Source organism: Hesperophylax consimilis, chromosome 14 (assembly GCF_061612785.1).
Source record: "Hesperophylax consimilis isolate HC1 chromosome 14, BYU_Hcon_1.0, whole genome shotgun sequence".
Taxonomy (NCBI): domain Eukaryota; kingdom Metazoa; phylum Arthropoda; class Insecta; order Trichoptera; family Limnephilidae; genus Hesperophylax; species Hesperophylax consimilis.
This window is the reverse complement of record NC_142849.1, coordinates 23,414,526-23,431,560: the sequence shown is the minus strand read 5'-3', so window position 1 is coordinate 23,431,560 and position 17,035 is coordinate 23,414,526. Positions and strand designations below refer to the sequence as shown.

The window sequence follows — 17,035 nt, the reverse complement described above, 5'->3', positions numbered from 1 at the left end:
TGTTCGATACTATTTAGAGATTTTAGTAAGACCCAGTAAGTGCCCAGTAAACAAAAACATTATATGCCGAGACAAAAGGAGAAATAAGTCGGAAAAATAACCACAAACACCAGATATACCTACATGACGAAGGACGGGAGACGGGAGATGCGGGGCGGGAGGGCGAGCGTAACATGCACACACTCTTAGTTGGGTGGGTACCTACACATCGATAGCGCGCTCGCTGAGCAGAGTGAAATTTAAAATACCTATTGTTCAAATTTCTCAGCGCCCGGGTTTCCTCTTAAGCTTATTACATTAAACATAGGGTACAATGGGATGCACACGAACAATCTTCTTCACGATAGCTTGACAGTAATAAATAGAATGAATTTATTTGTATTTAAGAAAAAAACTGTATTTTTTAAGAAAAAAACTGTATTTTTTTAAGATAAGTGAGCAATATTAAAATGTATTTATGTAAACAAGCACCCACAAATCTCTGATGTACCAGGCCGTTCAACTCTATAACAAAATCCCGAAGGAAATTGCTGTGATAGAAAATATTAATAAGTTCAAAAATGAATTAAGAAAATATGTCTATCTCAATTATTAATGTTTCTTTTTTTGTGACTTTAGTGAAATATTTAAAGAAAGATTATGTTTGCCAAACAATGTACATGTTTATAAAACTATTAGCACACACGAAGATGTGAGCTAACTTAAGATAAATAAATAAATAAAAGTTAGGTAAAAAGAACAATAATGTACTTATGTAAATTAGGTACAAAACATTAATGTACTTATGTAAGTTAGGTAGTAAACAATAATGTACTGATGTTAGTTAGGTAGTAAACAATAATGTTTTTATTTATGTTAGGTAATAGACAATAATCTACCTATGCAGTAAAGATTTTTTTTATGAATTTTTATTTTTAAGATAATAAGAGAGATATGTACGTATCTTTAAAAAAATGTTTCTTGCTTTTATTTCTGATCCCCAAATTTTGTATACACCATTTTATAATTACACATGCCTCAGGAAACTATATTTTTACTAACAATAACATTTTCCTCATACATTACGTTCACTCTAGAGTTATTTTGTGCATTTCCTAACACTTTAAGAAGTAAGAACCGATATAATTATTTCCAACGGTAGATAAACCAATTATTCACTCCATAAACCGCATTCGCGGTTTCTAACATAATTTCTCGGCGGTAATGAATTAAACTAATTTTCGTTTATTATTAACAAGTTCTTGATACCTGAACGATATTAAACTTCCAAGCTCTGGGAGGCTTTAAGATAATATAATTATGATTGCGGGGGGCTAGCGAAACAACCATTTATTCAAAAGACATTTGTGCCTATTTGAGGCTGTGTTCTGGATTTTACGCTACTTCAATGGTTCGGTTCCGTGAAATGAATTACTTGTTATTGTTAGTTGCTGTAAACAGGAGGCGTTTCAAGAACACAAATTCAAGATATTAATTAATTTCCCACTAGATGGCGTCGATACATATTATATCTACATTTGTTGGTGAAATATTTTGACTTGTCAAATATATATATATATTTTTTTAATGATTAACTAATGTTTATAAAACTAGGTTTTTATGCATAGCACCAAGGATAAAAGGGAAATTTAGCACTAACAAAGCCTTTCCTACAAAAATAAAGTTGGTTGTTTACAGGTGAAAAAAATATAATAAGCAGTGATTGTTGATTGAAGTACTAGTACATATTGAATTATTTGGCGGGTTTGAAATAAGCCGACGTAGATCAGTGGTCCAGAGCGTCTTAACAGACATAAGAAGGCGCGGGTTCAATTCCGTTGGCGGCATTTATTTTTACTCAGGAGATATTTTAAATTTTTATTGATATTATAGGAGACTAATTATTGCTTATAATCATTTATTATGCTTTGTTCTTTGCATAAAAACCTTGTCTTTATAATATTAGTTTATCATTAAAAAAAAAACGATCCTTTTTTTAAATTGAAGACCAAAATGGCAGAAAGCTTGGAGATTTGGTTGATGACATCAGTTTTTTTTTGTGATCAACCAAAGCCATATTTTTATAAATAAACAACTTGTTGTCATATAACCCGAAGGGCATTTATAAACACAACTTTTTAAGTTGTTATCTCGAAAATTCTTTTGTAATATAAATATTTTCATTAACCTATTCACCAAGTTCCACTTTTGGTTGCTTTGTTCGCACACTTCATCTGCATATTATGCGAGTGTTAGTCTGCATAAGATTTTCTATGTACCCAGAGAGAATAAAAACGATTCTTAATAAACAGCTCTTACAAATATAAAAATCATTCACCGTATGAACATGAAACCTAGTATCAGCGCCATTTTTCGTTGCCAAAATGTGGGTAGCAAATTTCATTCAAAGATACCAAAACAAATAATTATAATAATTTGTTTACTTTGGATACACATAAAAATGTAAAGAATGATTTACTAGTAATTCCGCAGAAAAGTTAATTTTGTTCATGAAATTTGTAAATACCAGAAAATCTTTGAATAAATATTGACAAACATATTATTATTTCTGGCCAAAAATGATGTTATTTTTCGCTGCGTAGTTAATAAATAATTGGTTTTTTCCATAATTTCAACTGAATTAAGTATCTAACGTTATCTCATAAAGTTGAGAAAATATTATTTTTTGGGTCTACAAAAAAAAAATTCAGAACATTCTTAATATTTTTCCTAAGAAATCACTCCAGCACGGTTTTAATTTTACATTGATAAAATTTTTTATTATTTCTATTAGCTTATTTCTCACCCGTTTTCCCTGCTGTGAAAATAAAATTAACAGTTATATATATGTACGTAATAATATTAGCACGCAATAAAAATAAAAGAAAAATCAATAATTATATGCACGATGTCTGGAAACCAATAGAAAAATACGGGAAACTGTGAATCTACATCACATAGAGAACCTAAAAAATTTTTTTTTTTTTAATCTGAGAATTTTTGATTTTTTTGGAGTCAGGTCTACGCTTTATCGCATTTTGAAAGACAATAATAAACGCCGATAATAATCGCCGATAATAAACCTGTAGCAATACTTAAAAAAAAAAAAAACAAATTTGACTTAAACAATTCCTACTTCGACTCGATTTACTTGAAAACGACAGCTCACATAAAAGATCTCAAAATATGATGAAGACTCCTTAAATGATGTAGGTTTAAAAAATTCACCAGTTTTCGGTTTTTTTTTCTAGTTTCCCAACACCAATATCAAACAATACAGTAAAAAAGTGTTCTTGATGATGATAGGTGAACACGGGGCTTTACAAAATTAATAATGATTCAAAGTTAACGTTAATATTTAACATGTGTGTATATATCTGCATGTGTGTGTACAGTGGTAGCTCGTCTACAGAGGTTTTTTGGATAGTCACCTCCCAAAATATGCTGAAATAGTATTAATATAAATAAATGATTTAACAAACTACCCGATAATTAATTTATTTTTAATATTTGTCTATATTCGAAAGGTAATAGCGAGTTCCAGTACCATCTAGTGTTCAAATGAGAAGAAAGTCTATGTACCTAGCGTGGGTCACATCTAGTTTTGTCCCCAAGCTATCTCCTTTCTTTTTCTTTGCTATACCGACAGAGGAGGTAAACACTATCATGTCTGACGTATCCTTAGTATAATATAAAATTTATTTTAAAGTGATTTTCGAACATGGCCGCGGTGAGATAGAGATACCTACGACCTAAGATTATTAAGGTATTAGAGGGAGATGTGAAAAAAATGTCAATCGTAAATTTTTTATGTTTTGAATGATAGAAATTTTGAACTTATCATTTTTATCAGTGCATTCGCGGGTGCAACAAAATGAACGTATAGGTACTTTTGCTTTCATTGTTTACTTTTTAAGTCTACTGATAAACAATTGACTGAGTTTGGAGTGAATACAAATTAAAATCAATTTTTTTTAACAGGAAACGATCTTTAAAATAAAAAATAAAACATTATTTAGTATATGTGTAAATAAATTTAAAAAATATTATTTAACAGAATTGGTGGGTATCGGCAAATTAATTACTAACATTGGTGTTTTTATAATATTCTTTTTTTTTAATTTTCGTTTAACTTCCGCTTCTGGACCCCTGGAGCCGCCTCTGTGTGTATATATAAAATACACTAATATAAACAATTCATTAAGTAATGCTGCCTTAACCATTTCAGTTTTACCCACGCACTGGCGTTGACTGTGTGGGAGGTTAATTTGTTAATTAACTTTTACTTTTTTCTTTCTTAAACACATTTTTTTTGTTAATTTTTTTATTCCACAGTTCGTTTGTTTTGTTACTTTCTCTTGTCACTTGAAAAAATTCTTGATTTATTATTCATATAAATAAATGTACCAATGTAGTAACAAAACAAACTATTAAGTTTAAAAAAATAATAACTACACAAAAAAATTCGTGGAAAACAAAGTGTTATTTAAAAAAAATTCAAACTACAGTTTCTTATGAAAGGAACGAAAAATCATTTAGTGATGAAAATTTTAATTGAATATTTTTTAAACCACCAATAACAAAAAATCTAGTGGTAAACTACTAAGCTAAATAAATAAAATAAAATTTTAACAAAAGCTTTAAAAAAATAAAATGATAAGCTAAAGCTTTAAAATAAAATAAACACTATTATATCACAGTTTGACATCCATGGTGTGACATATTTGGCAACCTTATTTTCCAAAGAAATTCTTTCTCAAATCTAACAAGGTGTTAATTTAAAAGAGCAAAAAAGTTCTGTCTTCCCAAGCAGAAAATGTAGAAATTCGATCTAAAAAACATGAGTTATGATGACCAAAAAGTTTTGTCATTAAAGAAAAATGTCGTTTTACGGAAGGGTGAATTATATTTATTGTTTCATTCTATTTGGCACGCTCGTAAATAATATAAAAGAATTTCTTTCGGGCGTATTTTTCCTAAAGTCACGCCTTATTTATAAAAACACTTGTACTGTGTTTTTCAAAATTATTTGGAGCGCTAATGTGTAATGGCACTAGAAGGCGGATGAACCCTTTTTTCAACCTTCCGATTAAGAAAGCCACCCTTGGACATAGAATTATATTATGCACTATTAAAATGGTGAAAAATATGAAAACAATAAGTGTGCTTAACGTTTTTTCAAGTGGTTTGGTAAATTTGGTACTTAGAAGGGGTGTTGGGGTTCATGGGGTGAAGTTTGTCTGGATCTTGGTGGCGGATACCTTTGCTAACCAAACTGCTGAGAAGCCTGTTGATGGAAACCCCTTTCCAGCCGTACTCTCTTGACGTCGCCTTGAACCGCAAAGGGAGGGATGGATTCATAAGTCTCTCCTGGACACACTGACACCCAAATTTCTAGACATCTCTCACACTCCTTTTCTTCGCAGAACTTCTTCTCCTCCCTTTACATAAAAATACCTCCCACGTTATTACGAAGATTTTTACGGAAATTATTTTCCCCAGGCCCTCCTGCGTGAAGCTTATGTAAAAAAATACGACACTGGGATGAGATATGGAGTCAAATTAATAACAGTTGATAGTAAAATTAAAACTTCAAATATTTAAGCTTAAATTAATCGATAAAAAACATGGTATTTTGGAACCTAGCTCTTTCTTTAGGATTTAGAGGCGTCCGTAAAATAATTTTTTTTTGAATGGCTAAATAATATTTATTAGTCTTCTCCTGAAAATTTTTGATAGCAATTTTTCAAGAATCTATGATCTGAATTTAAAGTGGATGGAAAAATAAGTCTGCGATGATATAGGAATTCATTGCATGATAGAGCAAATTGAAATCTAGACTTGGGTATCCCGTTAAGTTACATAAAATATGAAACAACAGAAAAAAAGAAGTAATGAAATATCACTGAAAAAGAAAATAATACTAACAAATCGAAACGAAACATGAAACAGAACAAGACACAGAAAAATAAAAAGACAAAGGTCACAACTAGGAATCGAACCTAGCATCTTTATCTTACATGTCCCGTTATCTTCTTCTTCTATAATATATTACATAGATGGGAATAACCTTTAAAATAAGTTAAAATTAAAGTTCTTCCTAAATAATTAAATGTTTAATATATAATTTAGTAGGTACAACGAACAACGTATATCATGGTAGTATCAGGTGAAGCACCCAGAGTTGCCGGGTTTTTATTCTGCTGTAATGGGTGGGAAAATGGAACGGGGACTTTTTTCTTGTTTCGAAGGTCAAGTGTAAAAACTTAACCAATCTCAAAATAAAACTGTTTACGAAATTCACTACCCCGGCAACGAAGAAGTCCTGCGACTTGTAAAAATGTTTCACATTTTTCCTTTGCGAGTCGTTAGTTTTGCCTTAATTACACCGGTCGACATTTATTTTTTTAAGTGCAGTCCCTTAAGCAAAGCTAATTTTTTTATATATATTTAGTATCCATAAACACGAAAAGAAACAAAAAAAATTTATAGGTCAGGTTTTTTTATTATTTAACAATGTTTTTTTTTACATAATTCTTCCATAGTATGACGGGTTTTATTTTTTTTTGCTCCTGATTTGCGCTTGTGATAATCTTGAGAGTCTCTCTGTAGGGTCCAGTGATAGTCTGCTAGCATAGATGGACTCCAATTTCCTTGGTATCGCTTTTCCATAGCCGCAATGTCCTGGTGAAATCGTTCGCCGTGCTCGTCACTGACATCTCCCATATTTTCGGGGAAAAAATTCAAATGAGAGTGAAGGAAGTGTATTTTTAGTGACATGTTACATCCCATATTTTTATAGGCCATGAGCATTTCAGACACAATGCTGATATAGTCTTCACTTTTATGACTTCCAAGAAAGTTCTCGACAACATTCTTGAAGGCTGACCAAGCGGCTAGCTCGACTGTTCTCAACACTGTTATAAAATTCGGATCAGTCAAGACCTCCATTATTTGTGGTCCCACGAATATTCCTTCTTTAATTTTTGCGTCGCTGATCTTAGGAAACTTTTGCTTTAAGTAAATCATGCCATTTCTATCCTTAGACAAGCCTTTTAAAAAAAATTTCATCAAACCCAATTTAATGTGTAAGGGTGGAAGTAAGATATCTTTAGATTTTACTAAGGGAGCATGTTGAACATTCTTTGTGCCAGGTTTAAGGTGCTATCTAGTAGGCCAGTCCTTGGTCTTTCCTTTCTCTGCTGTCCCACTTGCACAGAAAACAACAATACTTTGTGTATCCCGCTTGCAGTCCTAGTAGGAGCCCTATTACTTTAAGATCACCACATATTTTCCATTCGTATTTTGCATATTTAATTTTTGTTAGCAGCAGCTTCATGTTGTCATAGTTCTCTTTCATGTTTGTGACATTCGAGCCTAGTGTTGCCATATTATAAAAAAAATCAATGACAACTCACGAATAAATATGAATTAATACACATTTTAGTAAAAATTAAAACCCATAAAAACCTGACGTGATAGAAAAAAACTAATCACATATCTGAAATCAGCGTGAAATTTCCTGTCAGATTTGGCTACTTTCGTTAAAGGGACAAAAAATGTGTTAACCACTGTTATTGAAAGTTATTTATGGATGTCATTGATTAAGTATTATTTATTAATAAGAATAAGTACTTAGAGGTAAAGGTAGTTCTTAGGTTTCAGATATGTTTAGAAATATTCCTCTTATTTGACTTTAATCGGTAAAACTTTATCTTCTGTCAAAATATGGCTGAGGATTGAAGAGTTAATATTCATTTATTTATTAATTTAACTTCCATCTCATAAGAGAAAAAAATAAAATAGAAAGAAATACAGAAAAATCTTTATGAAAGTTGCATTGTTTCCTGGGTTCGACTTTATGTTACATTTTTTTTCAGAATTTGCACTAACTTTGCGCAAAGTTTTCCAACTTCGATTTCTTTGTGAATTTACTGTTCAATATTATACAAACATGCAGAGAAGTTTCCAAATCCCTTTAGTAAATATGGTAGGAAGAAGGAATGTTTTTGTTTTACGAAACATGTAACTGCGACAGTACAAAAAGGCTTTCAAGATTTATCGGTGTTCTGTTACAAACAGTAAACTTATCACGATGAAGATGGATTTTACTTTGTAAAGACTGAATCGATGTAGAAGTACATTAAAAAAATATATCACACGTAAATAAATACCTAACTTTTCTGGACATGTCAGAAAATAAAGGTTATATTAAAAAAAATATGCAATTGAGATTTTGCAGTGGGACATATAATGTGCTGAAATTTAATGTTCTGTACACAACACTTTATTTGCATAGTAACATCATATTTATTTTTTCGTACCATAACTAAGAAACGGTTACATAGACAAAATATAAATTAGAATATTGAATTAGAGACAGGTTGTTATAGAAATTCAAATGTAACATTGTCTCCAAATGGCCATTCAACGCCTTTTTGTTTTTTTGAAACTTGAACGGTCCTCATTCAAAGTCGGTTCTGCTTTGGAACAAATCGTGATCAACACAAGATGACAACTATCATGTTGTTAAACTTGTAATTAGCTTTACCTAATTGTAATTAAATAGAATTGCGATTAGCTGAAATGAGTTTGAGTGCTGAAATGTACCTAGAACCAGCGTTTAAACGTAAAATAAATTAAAACTACATATATTTAAAAAGAGGAGATGTGATTAAATGTAATGATCATCATCTCCTGACACAGGAACTATTGTGATTTATTTTGAGGTTTGTTTACTTTACCACCAACTTATGGCACTTCTCAAACTTGGGCGTAGTAAAAAGAAATATTTTTAAAACTTTATAACTACTATAACTACTATTAACCTAGAATATGGGTGTGAGCCGAATATGCTCCTAACATAAACCAGGTAATAATAAGGTTTTTTGAAGGTTTATCAAGGTTAAATTAAAATTCAGTTTACAAATAAAAAATTTAGAGGACAATTTTCATAAATTTGAGGTACAAGTAACATTGGTCCCCGGTGCAACTGTGCACATTCGTGAAACTCTAGGGTTACGAGTTGAATGACGTAAACTTTATGAGAACGGGTCGATTTTCGTCGTTCTTCAACCTGTTTTGAAACGAGCTATTGGAATTTGTTTTTCCTCCTTCATATATTACGGGTATCTCCAAGAACCGCATTAATAAATCCCTTTCTACAGCCTTTATCCTCGCCCAGCGTCAAAGTTCCCTTAAATATACACTGTACAGACGAAGGCGCTCTTATGATGTGTATTTTTTTACGTGTAACTGCACTAGAGTCCCAACTGTTCCCAACCGTCTGGAGCCAGTGAGATTATTACATTCTCAATTGGAGTATGTTGTGATGTTGAAGGTTATGGAGATGGGTAGGAGATGGGGAAAAGAAAGGTGGGGAAGTACCTGGCTATACAGATCTGGTCAAAGCCAATTCAAGCAAAGTTACAATTCTGAATGGTGGTCTTACACCGGGGCGATACTGTGAGTATTTTACAATACACCTATCATATTATTTTAAATGGGAAGTTTATGAAATAACACAAATTAATCAAAAAAAATTTATTTATTTATATAACCTGCAACTTTCAGCTTACTAGTAGAGAGTTTTACCCCTAAACCACGGAGGCCGTCATAAAAAATAAAAATATAAAACTACCAGTAAAAATTAATTATCTCAAATAAGAATGTGCTTTTAACATTTTGTTTTACTTGATAAGCCAAATTAGCGTAAAAGTCGGAGAAATTGGATAAGAATTTATCTAATTTCACAATTTTAACGCCCCAATTTGTGGTGGTAATCTAGTGTAAAAGATTACTGGGGTAATCAGGGGGAGTTAGCTATTTCTCAGCAACTTCCCTTCTCCCTAGTAGCTTGTAGAATAATAATAATAAGGCTTATACTTTGTTGATTTGCTCTCAATTAAACAATAATAAGTAAAGGAAAACAAGATTAACACAGATTTAAAATGACAAATGACAATATTTACGTTTTCTCTACTAACTTTTGGTTTTGTTAAGTCAATATCAGCAAAGCTTTGATATTACGAAATTTTACAAGTTCGAGATTATGTGAAAATAATTTCGTAGTACATAAGATAAACAAATTTAATTTTATATATAATAATGTCGATTTATGTCTCTTCAGTTATAATTTATCATTTGAACAATTATGGTAGATTACTGCTTTATCACATTAACTAGTTTCTTTTATTTGTCGATTCAATGCAATTTAATATGCAATTATACGTTAAAACACTACTAAACTACATTTTTGACAAAAAAATAATTTTCAACATACACAAAATAACAGTAACAGACCAGTTAGACAAGCGTATAAAGAAAACTTAAAAACTCCGACAGTAACTTCAAGCTTTGGACAAAGACACTACCAATACCATGCTATAAAAGCTTTCAACAGTGTAAAACTTGAAATTAAAATTGAGGAAATAAAAATAAATTCACACACAAAATTACAAAATGGATTAAAGAACAAAAAAGACAATATTACCAAAATGTCATAGCATAAAATAAAAATAAAACCTACACGTAACACACAAAACCAATATAAACACACATCACTCACAAACACACAATATTATTTTCAATGTTATTATTTTTTAACTTTAAATATATTATTATGTGTTATGTATGTTTAATTTTAAATGTATTATTTTCTCTTTAAATGTATTATATAGATTATATTTTCATATTATAAAATGAAGGCCTCAGCACGGGCAAGCCGCCCAGTGAGGCCAACATTACTGGAAAATTTAAAATGTAAAAAATATTGTACCAAATAAAAAAAAAATAAAAAAAAACACTAACTTTGGGGCGCTTTCTCACTAAAAAGTTAGCTTAGGTTGGGTTACTAAACTGCGTTGCAAAACAATTTCCCTTAGGGCTTATGTTATCTTTTGGGATGCGGTGTGGTGGGTCTTTATTAATGAAATGAAGGAGAAGAAGTTCTTGGAACGTAAAAGGTATGAGGGTTGGGTAAGAATCTAGGGATCAGTTTGTCGAGGAGTGACGGACATATTAATATATGCCTTCCATCGCGGCGCAAGGCGATGGGTCGAGATAACAGTTGGAGAGGTCAAAGGGTCTCCCCAAACCAGCCTCTTGCGATTTTGCACGCCACGCAGCTAGTGGTGGGCAGTCGAATCCTGTACACACCTTTGCCGATGAACCCGGGCACCCCTGCTAAATCACCAAGCGAAGCGAACCACTTGGGGTAACGTATGGCTGAGGTGTTGGTTATCCAATAAATGGTTCCCGGGGCGGCGGTACCCAAGCCCGCCTCTCAAATGGAACAAAGTATGGTTCAAACTTACAAGTGAAAAGTAGGAGTAGACCAAATATATGATTCGTGGAAGAAAATAGCAGTACCTACCCTATTTCATACGTTTCTCTGAAGAAAAAAAGAGTAATTACCCATTTTCAAATTATGATTATTTGAAGAAAGTATACTAATTTCATTCGAATCTTTACCCTGAGTTAGTATTTTATTATTAAAACGTCGTAATCACTATTTTCCTAATAAAGGCGCGCCGGTCCGACGAATTTCCCACTTAGCGACGCGAGATATTTTAGGCCTTAATAAGCCGGTTACAGTCGTGGATGATAGGGGGCGTCGGGAGCGGTTGGTTCGGAGATTGGCTAGGAGGTGTCGCAAAGTGGTTTGGAAATTGGGAGATCGTGTTTCACGTAGCGCGGTGTGATTGGATTAGCGGTTAGTTAAAGTACCACCTAGCGGCCGTGAGTGGAAGCTCGGTGGTGCAGAAAATGCAGTGGCGTGCATTTTTTACATTATTTTGAAAATTAAACCATTTTTAAATAATGTTGTGATTCCTTTACATGGGCATCCCAATCCGAAATCTAATATTGAAATAATAAAATTTACTAAAACTAAGAATAACAAACTCATAAATATAATTCAAGATTTCGACCAATCAGAACTTACATATGAATTAATGTCCGGCAAAATCAAATAAAATCAAATCAATTAAATCACATGGTTGCAGCCAATTATGCATAATTGAGACGCGCCTCTAGGCTCGAGGCCTGAAAAACACTTTTAGGGCCGGTTGCCAAAGACAGGAAGAAATACTGAACGATTTTCAAAGTACCTCTGAAAAAATGTCAACAAAGATAAATTCAACAGCGAATGGATGGTATATCCACTGCCTAACAAATAAAGATTTCCATAAAGTTTGGCAAAAAACCTCACCAGAATTGAAAATTGATGTGAAAACTCCTCCCTGTTGCGATGGATTTGAAAGAAATGAAAATATAGTCGATGAATTTCGTAATAGCTTCTATACGAAGGGTGAAGAAGTAGCAGAAAAAACTTCGAAAAAAAGTTAAAAAACCGAAGGTAATATTATCAAAATCAGCATTACTCCGCATATGGTGGAAACAGTTGTAAAAGAAATGGCAACAGAAAAATCCACAGGACATGACTCAATATCTCTTGAGCACATTAAGTATGCTGGACCAGCGATTCATATTACCTTAGAAAAATTATTTTAAATATTATGCGTTTTAGGTACATCCCGAATGAAATGACGAAGATGGTAGTTATTCCCATAATTAAATTAACAAAACTTGATCCATCCGTGATCAATAATTACCGACCAATTTCATTCTCTACCGACGTGCAAGGATTATTTGAAAATAAATTATCGACAGTCATAACAGACCGTCTAAAGAGAGAGAATAACCAGTTCGAATTCAAATCTGCATTGTCAACATCTATGGCAATATATTGATTAAAAGAAACCATATCAGCTATTATCAACTATGGAATATTGCCAATCTACACCTGGCCATTATATTTTAAAAGTGGCATAACGCAATCATTATATACACTGATGAACTAATTCAAATACTGAATAATACAAAAATTGGTTGCCATGTTCAAGGAGTATGTGTACATAATATTAATTATGCACATATTTCTTCTAGAATTGTCAATAATATAAAAAAATCATTAGTTTGTATATATTATAATACGCCCAAATCAGTCGTTATGGTTTTCAAATGTAAAAACGAACTCTTGCAAACACCCTCAATATGGCTAGGCAGATGGAAAATAGCTATTAGTCCTAGCGTCTAATATTAATACAGCGATCTGAAAGACATCGAGGATATTGAAAGACAAAGAAGAGCAATATCCGATAGAGCAGGTACGATGTCGAGGCGTTTTCACTTTTACAGTACAAACGTCAAAAGGACTTAAACACATTCTGCACTTCGCTGTGTACTCCATAACTGTGGATAAATTTTATTGTATCCCAATGGCATACGTTAAAAGTCGCTTACAATATTGATTATCACCAATTATTCCGCCTACCGAGAACTGCAACGCTACGGTAATGTTCTTGAAGGGACGATTGCACTCTTTCAAAGCACTTCTCCGCCACAAAATGGGAAGCTTATGGTGCAGACTGCGCCAGTCAAATAATACAATCATCACTGCCATGGTTGGCTGGATGGAGTCCCCCCGATGGCACTTTGGAGACAGAAGACGGTCGAATGTCCTCCGTAAACGGCTGTTTGCACACATGTAACAATTCTTTTACGCAATAAAAAAAAAATATTTTCAATTTTTATTGTATATATCTGAATTGTTATTTTGTCTAATTATTTTTTTTCTCATAATTTTTCATAATTTTTTTGTTATTTAAAGATACGAAATGTATTGCATTGCACAACCTCTTCATACATTCTGGAATCAACTGTTATTGTTATTAAATTGTTTTAAAAATAAGTTAGCTCTTAAACCCAATAAATAAACTTTATAAAATTAATGAATCTTACCTTATATCTCCTTTTTGCAATGTGACCTCTTCAAATACTATGCGGATTCTTTCTTTTAACCTGAAACAAACAATAATAATAAAACAATAATTCCGTGGCTCAGAGGTAAACTATCGCACTTCAAACTATCAAGGAGAAACTTTTTTTTTCTCACAGATCACATAATCATACTGCAACTTGGTTTATGATCTCCCATTTATGATTAACTTTTTTTTATACATATACATATGTCTATAGGATTTTAGAATTATTTTTTAGGATGAAGGTTGTATATGAAGTCCTGTTTTTATTATTTATTTATTTGGTACAATATTTTTTACATTTCAAAGTTTTCCAGTAATGTTGGCCTCACTGGGTGGCTTGCCCGTGCCGAGGCCTTCATTTTATCATATGAAAATATAATCTACATAATACATTTAAAGAGAAAATAATACATTTAAAATATAATCTTGTGTGTTTGTGAGTGATGTGTGTTTATATTGGTTTTGTGTGTTACGTGTAGGTTTTATTTTTATTTTATGCTATGACATTTTGGTAATATTGTCTTTTTTGTTTTTTAATCCATTTTCTAATTTATGAATTTATTTTTATTTTCCTCATTTTTAATTTCAAGTTTTACACTGTTGAAAGTTTTTATAGCATGGTATTGGTAGTGTCTTTGTCCAAAGCTTGAATTTACTGTCGGAGTTTTTATATTTTCTTTGTACGCTTGTCTAATTGGTCTGTTAGTGTTATTTTGTGTATGTTGAAATTATTTTTTTTTTGTCAAAAATGTAGTTTAGTAATGTTTTAACGTATAATTGGCGTATATCTAGTACGTCACAGCTGTTGAATATTTGGTCTGTATCAGTCAGTCAATGTTTTTTTAGTATTACCTTTAAGATCGTTTTCTGGGCGGTTTCTATGTAATTGATAGCCGAGTTTGTTGCTCCTCCCCAAGCAATAATTCCATATTCTATTATTGATTGGCAAAGTGCAAAATATATAGTTTTCAATTGTTTTTTTTATATACGTTTAGGAAAATATGTATTGTTTTGAGAAGTTTATTTGTGATTTATCAAAATATTTATTTATTTATTATCCGAGCGTTCTGCATTTCGTCTCGTAAATTTGTTGTGTTTCGTGTCCGGTCAATCCTGTCAAGATGCTAGCCGTGTTGGATAGTATCTTTTTACTCCGCCAGAGTCTGAATGGGCGTTACGAGCTAACAAATTGGAATAATCAACATTATGTGAGGTCTACTTTTCACAGAACTACTTGGAGAAAATGTTTGAACTTTTTTAATGGACATATTTTTAACATTGAAAGGTCAGTAAAAATACTCGAATTAAGAATAAATTTAAGAATTTATACATTTAAAACACTAGTCCTAATTGCTACCTACATAGAATATTTTAAAAAAATATCTCGATTCAGTTTTCATTTGAGAAATCTCTTATTTTGTCCCCAGGACATGAATATGTTCATGAAGCTATGACATATTGTTGGTACTGCCATAAGAGAGCCATCAAATCCTCGTATTTCTGTACTGAAATTAGTTTCCTTAATACAGAAATTGTGTACCCGTACTACCCACAGGCCGAAAATGGAACATGCGATAATGTACCAATGATTATGTTATTTTTCCGTTAATAATGAATTTGCCACAATATGACGCTAAGTCGAATTAAACATTGTGATTCCGAATACACCAATAAACCGCAATATATAAAACATGAATATGCAATAGTTTACCTCTAAGCTACGGAAATATCAATTTAATCTAATACCAAAAATTGCATCAAAACTGCCTATAATTCTGGGAACTGTTTGATTAAATTTGCTAGTAAAATTAAGCAGTTTCCTCTTCGTCGATTGGTATTTGCTTTCGGCTGATGAATTATAGACATTAAATAATGAATTTGACTAAAATTTCACGAATCAATCAAGCATTTTATGGAACCATTTAGCACGATTTGTAATCAAAAATGGACAGTATTTTTATCAATGTGGTAATTTGTAGCTGATCTGTTGTTTGTAACATGATGGCTAAACGAGAGTTTTTCGCCTACAATTATTTAAAAAAAAAAGATATAGGTCTTAGTCTCTCACGCAATGGACCAAGGAAAGAGGCTGATGTACTAAATTTATTTGATGTTAGTCAGAAAAGATAATGAGTCGATCTGAAGCAAGATAATGGTAGTCGGTAATGTAATGTAACAATGGAAAAAATGGTGAAATATGCCATCAATTGATGACATTGATGAAATCGAAGTGATATCCACTTTAGTTCATAGTTTGGAAAGTGATTTTGATTTTGTCACACATATTCCTGAGCCTTATATCTTCTGCATTCCGTTTAGCTTCATCCCTCTTTTCCATTTCTGTAGTTCCCCACTACCATACCTTAAAATTGGAGAGAACCCTGTCGTGGACTGCCAGCTACAATTCTGTTCTACATTTTGAATAAAGAAGCGAGAATCTCTTACATTAGAAAATCTGAGAGAATACGAAACAGAACTAAAACTTACTATTACGAACACTAAACTACACGAACGGGTCACAACCCATACAATGAAACCTAGCCTCACAAAATGTATTAAGGCGATGCCATAGTAGTAAGGCAAAATCATGTGATTTTGGTTTGAAAATTTGTCGCCTAGAAATGTTTCAGATGCTTTAATTAAATACTGCGAGTAGAATACATCTTGGCCTTTGAAAAAATCGAGTACTTTTTAGATAAGTCTTTTTATAAGCCCAGAAAAAAAAAGTGTAAAAGCCTATGAAAACTGCTTTAAAGTTCAAAATATCCTACTTACGAACCCATTTTCTGTTATGATTTTATTTTATAATGTGGCAAATTAAGTTATTTATAAAATGATCGAAAAAAAATTAAATATTTATTCCTGAACATCCACAAAATAAAATAAAAGGCACTTTTTGGCCATGTTTTTTTCTTGGATAAATCAAAACAGGCGGATGGTGTTAAGCGGGAATTTAAACCTTATCGCCATCTACGTAAGGGTTGTTATTGATAGCAGCTCAATTTAAAATATTACCTGATGTAGTGCATCGCCTTAATTACATGTCAGCAGATCATAATGTAACACATGGCATATTTTTTTTGGTATTATTGAATAAAATTTGTATAATTAACGATTTGATTGAAATAAACAAAAATACTTTCTGCAAAACATTTATCACAAAAACTCGCATATTCTGAAAATAGACGGTTATTAAAAACATCAATATTTTATATTCTATCGCTTTTTCT

General features: G+C 32.0%; 1 protein-coding gene across 1 annotated transcript in view; it reads right to left on the bottom strand.

Annotated features, from left to right (window-relative positions):
- Positions 1-17,035, bottom strand: part of Sol1 (CUB domain-containing protein Sol1) — a 341,999-nt gene that overhangs the window by 237,628 nt on the left and 87,336 nt on the right. Inside the window, exon 4 of the mRNA XM_089639889.1 lies at positions 13,783-13,842. Coding sequence (XP_089496015.1) covers positions 13,783-13,842 — 60 coding nt within the window. The remainder of the gene's footprint in view (positions 1-13,782; positions 13,843-17,035) is intronic.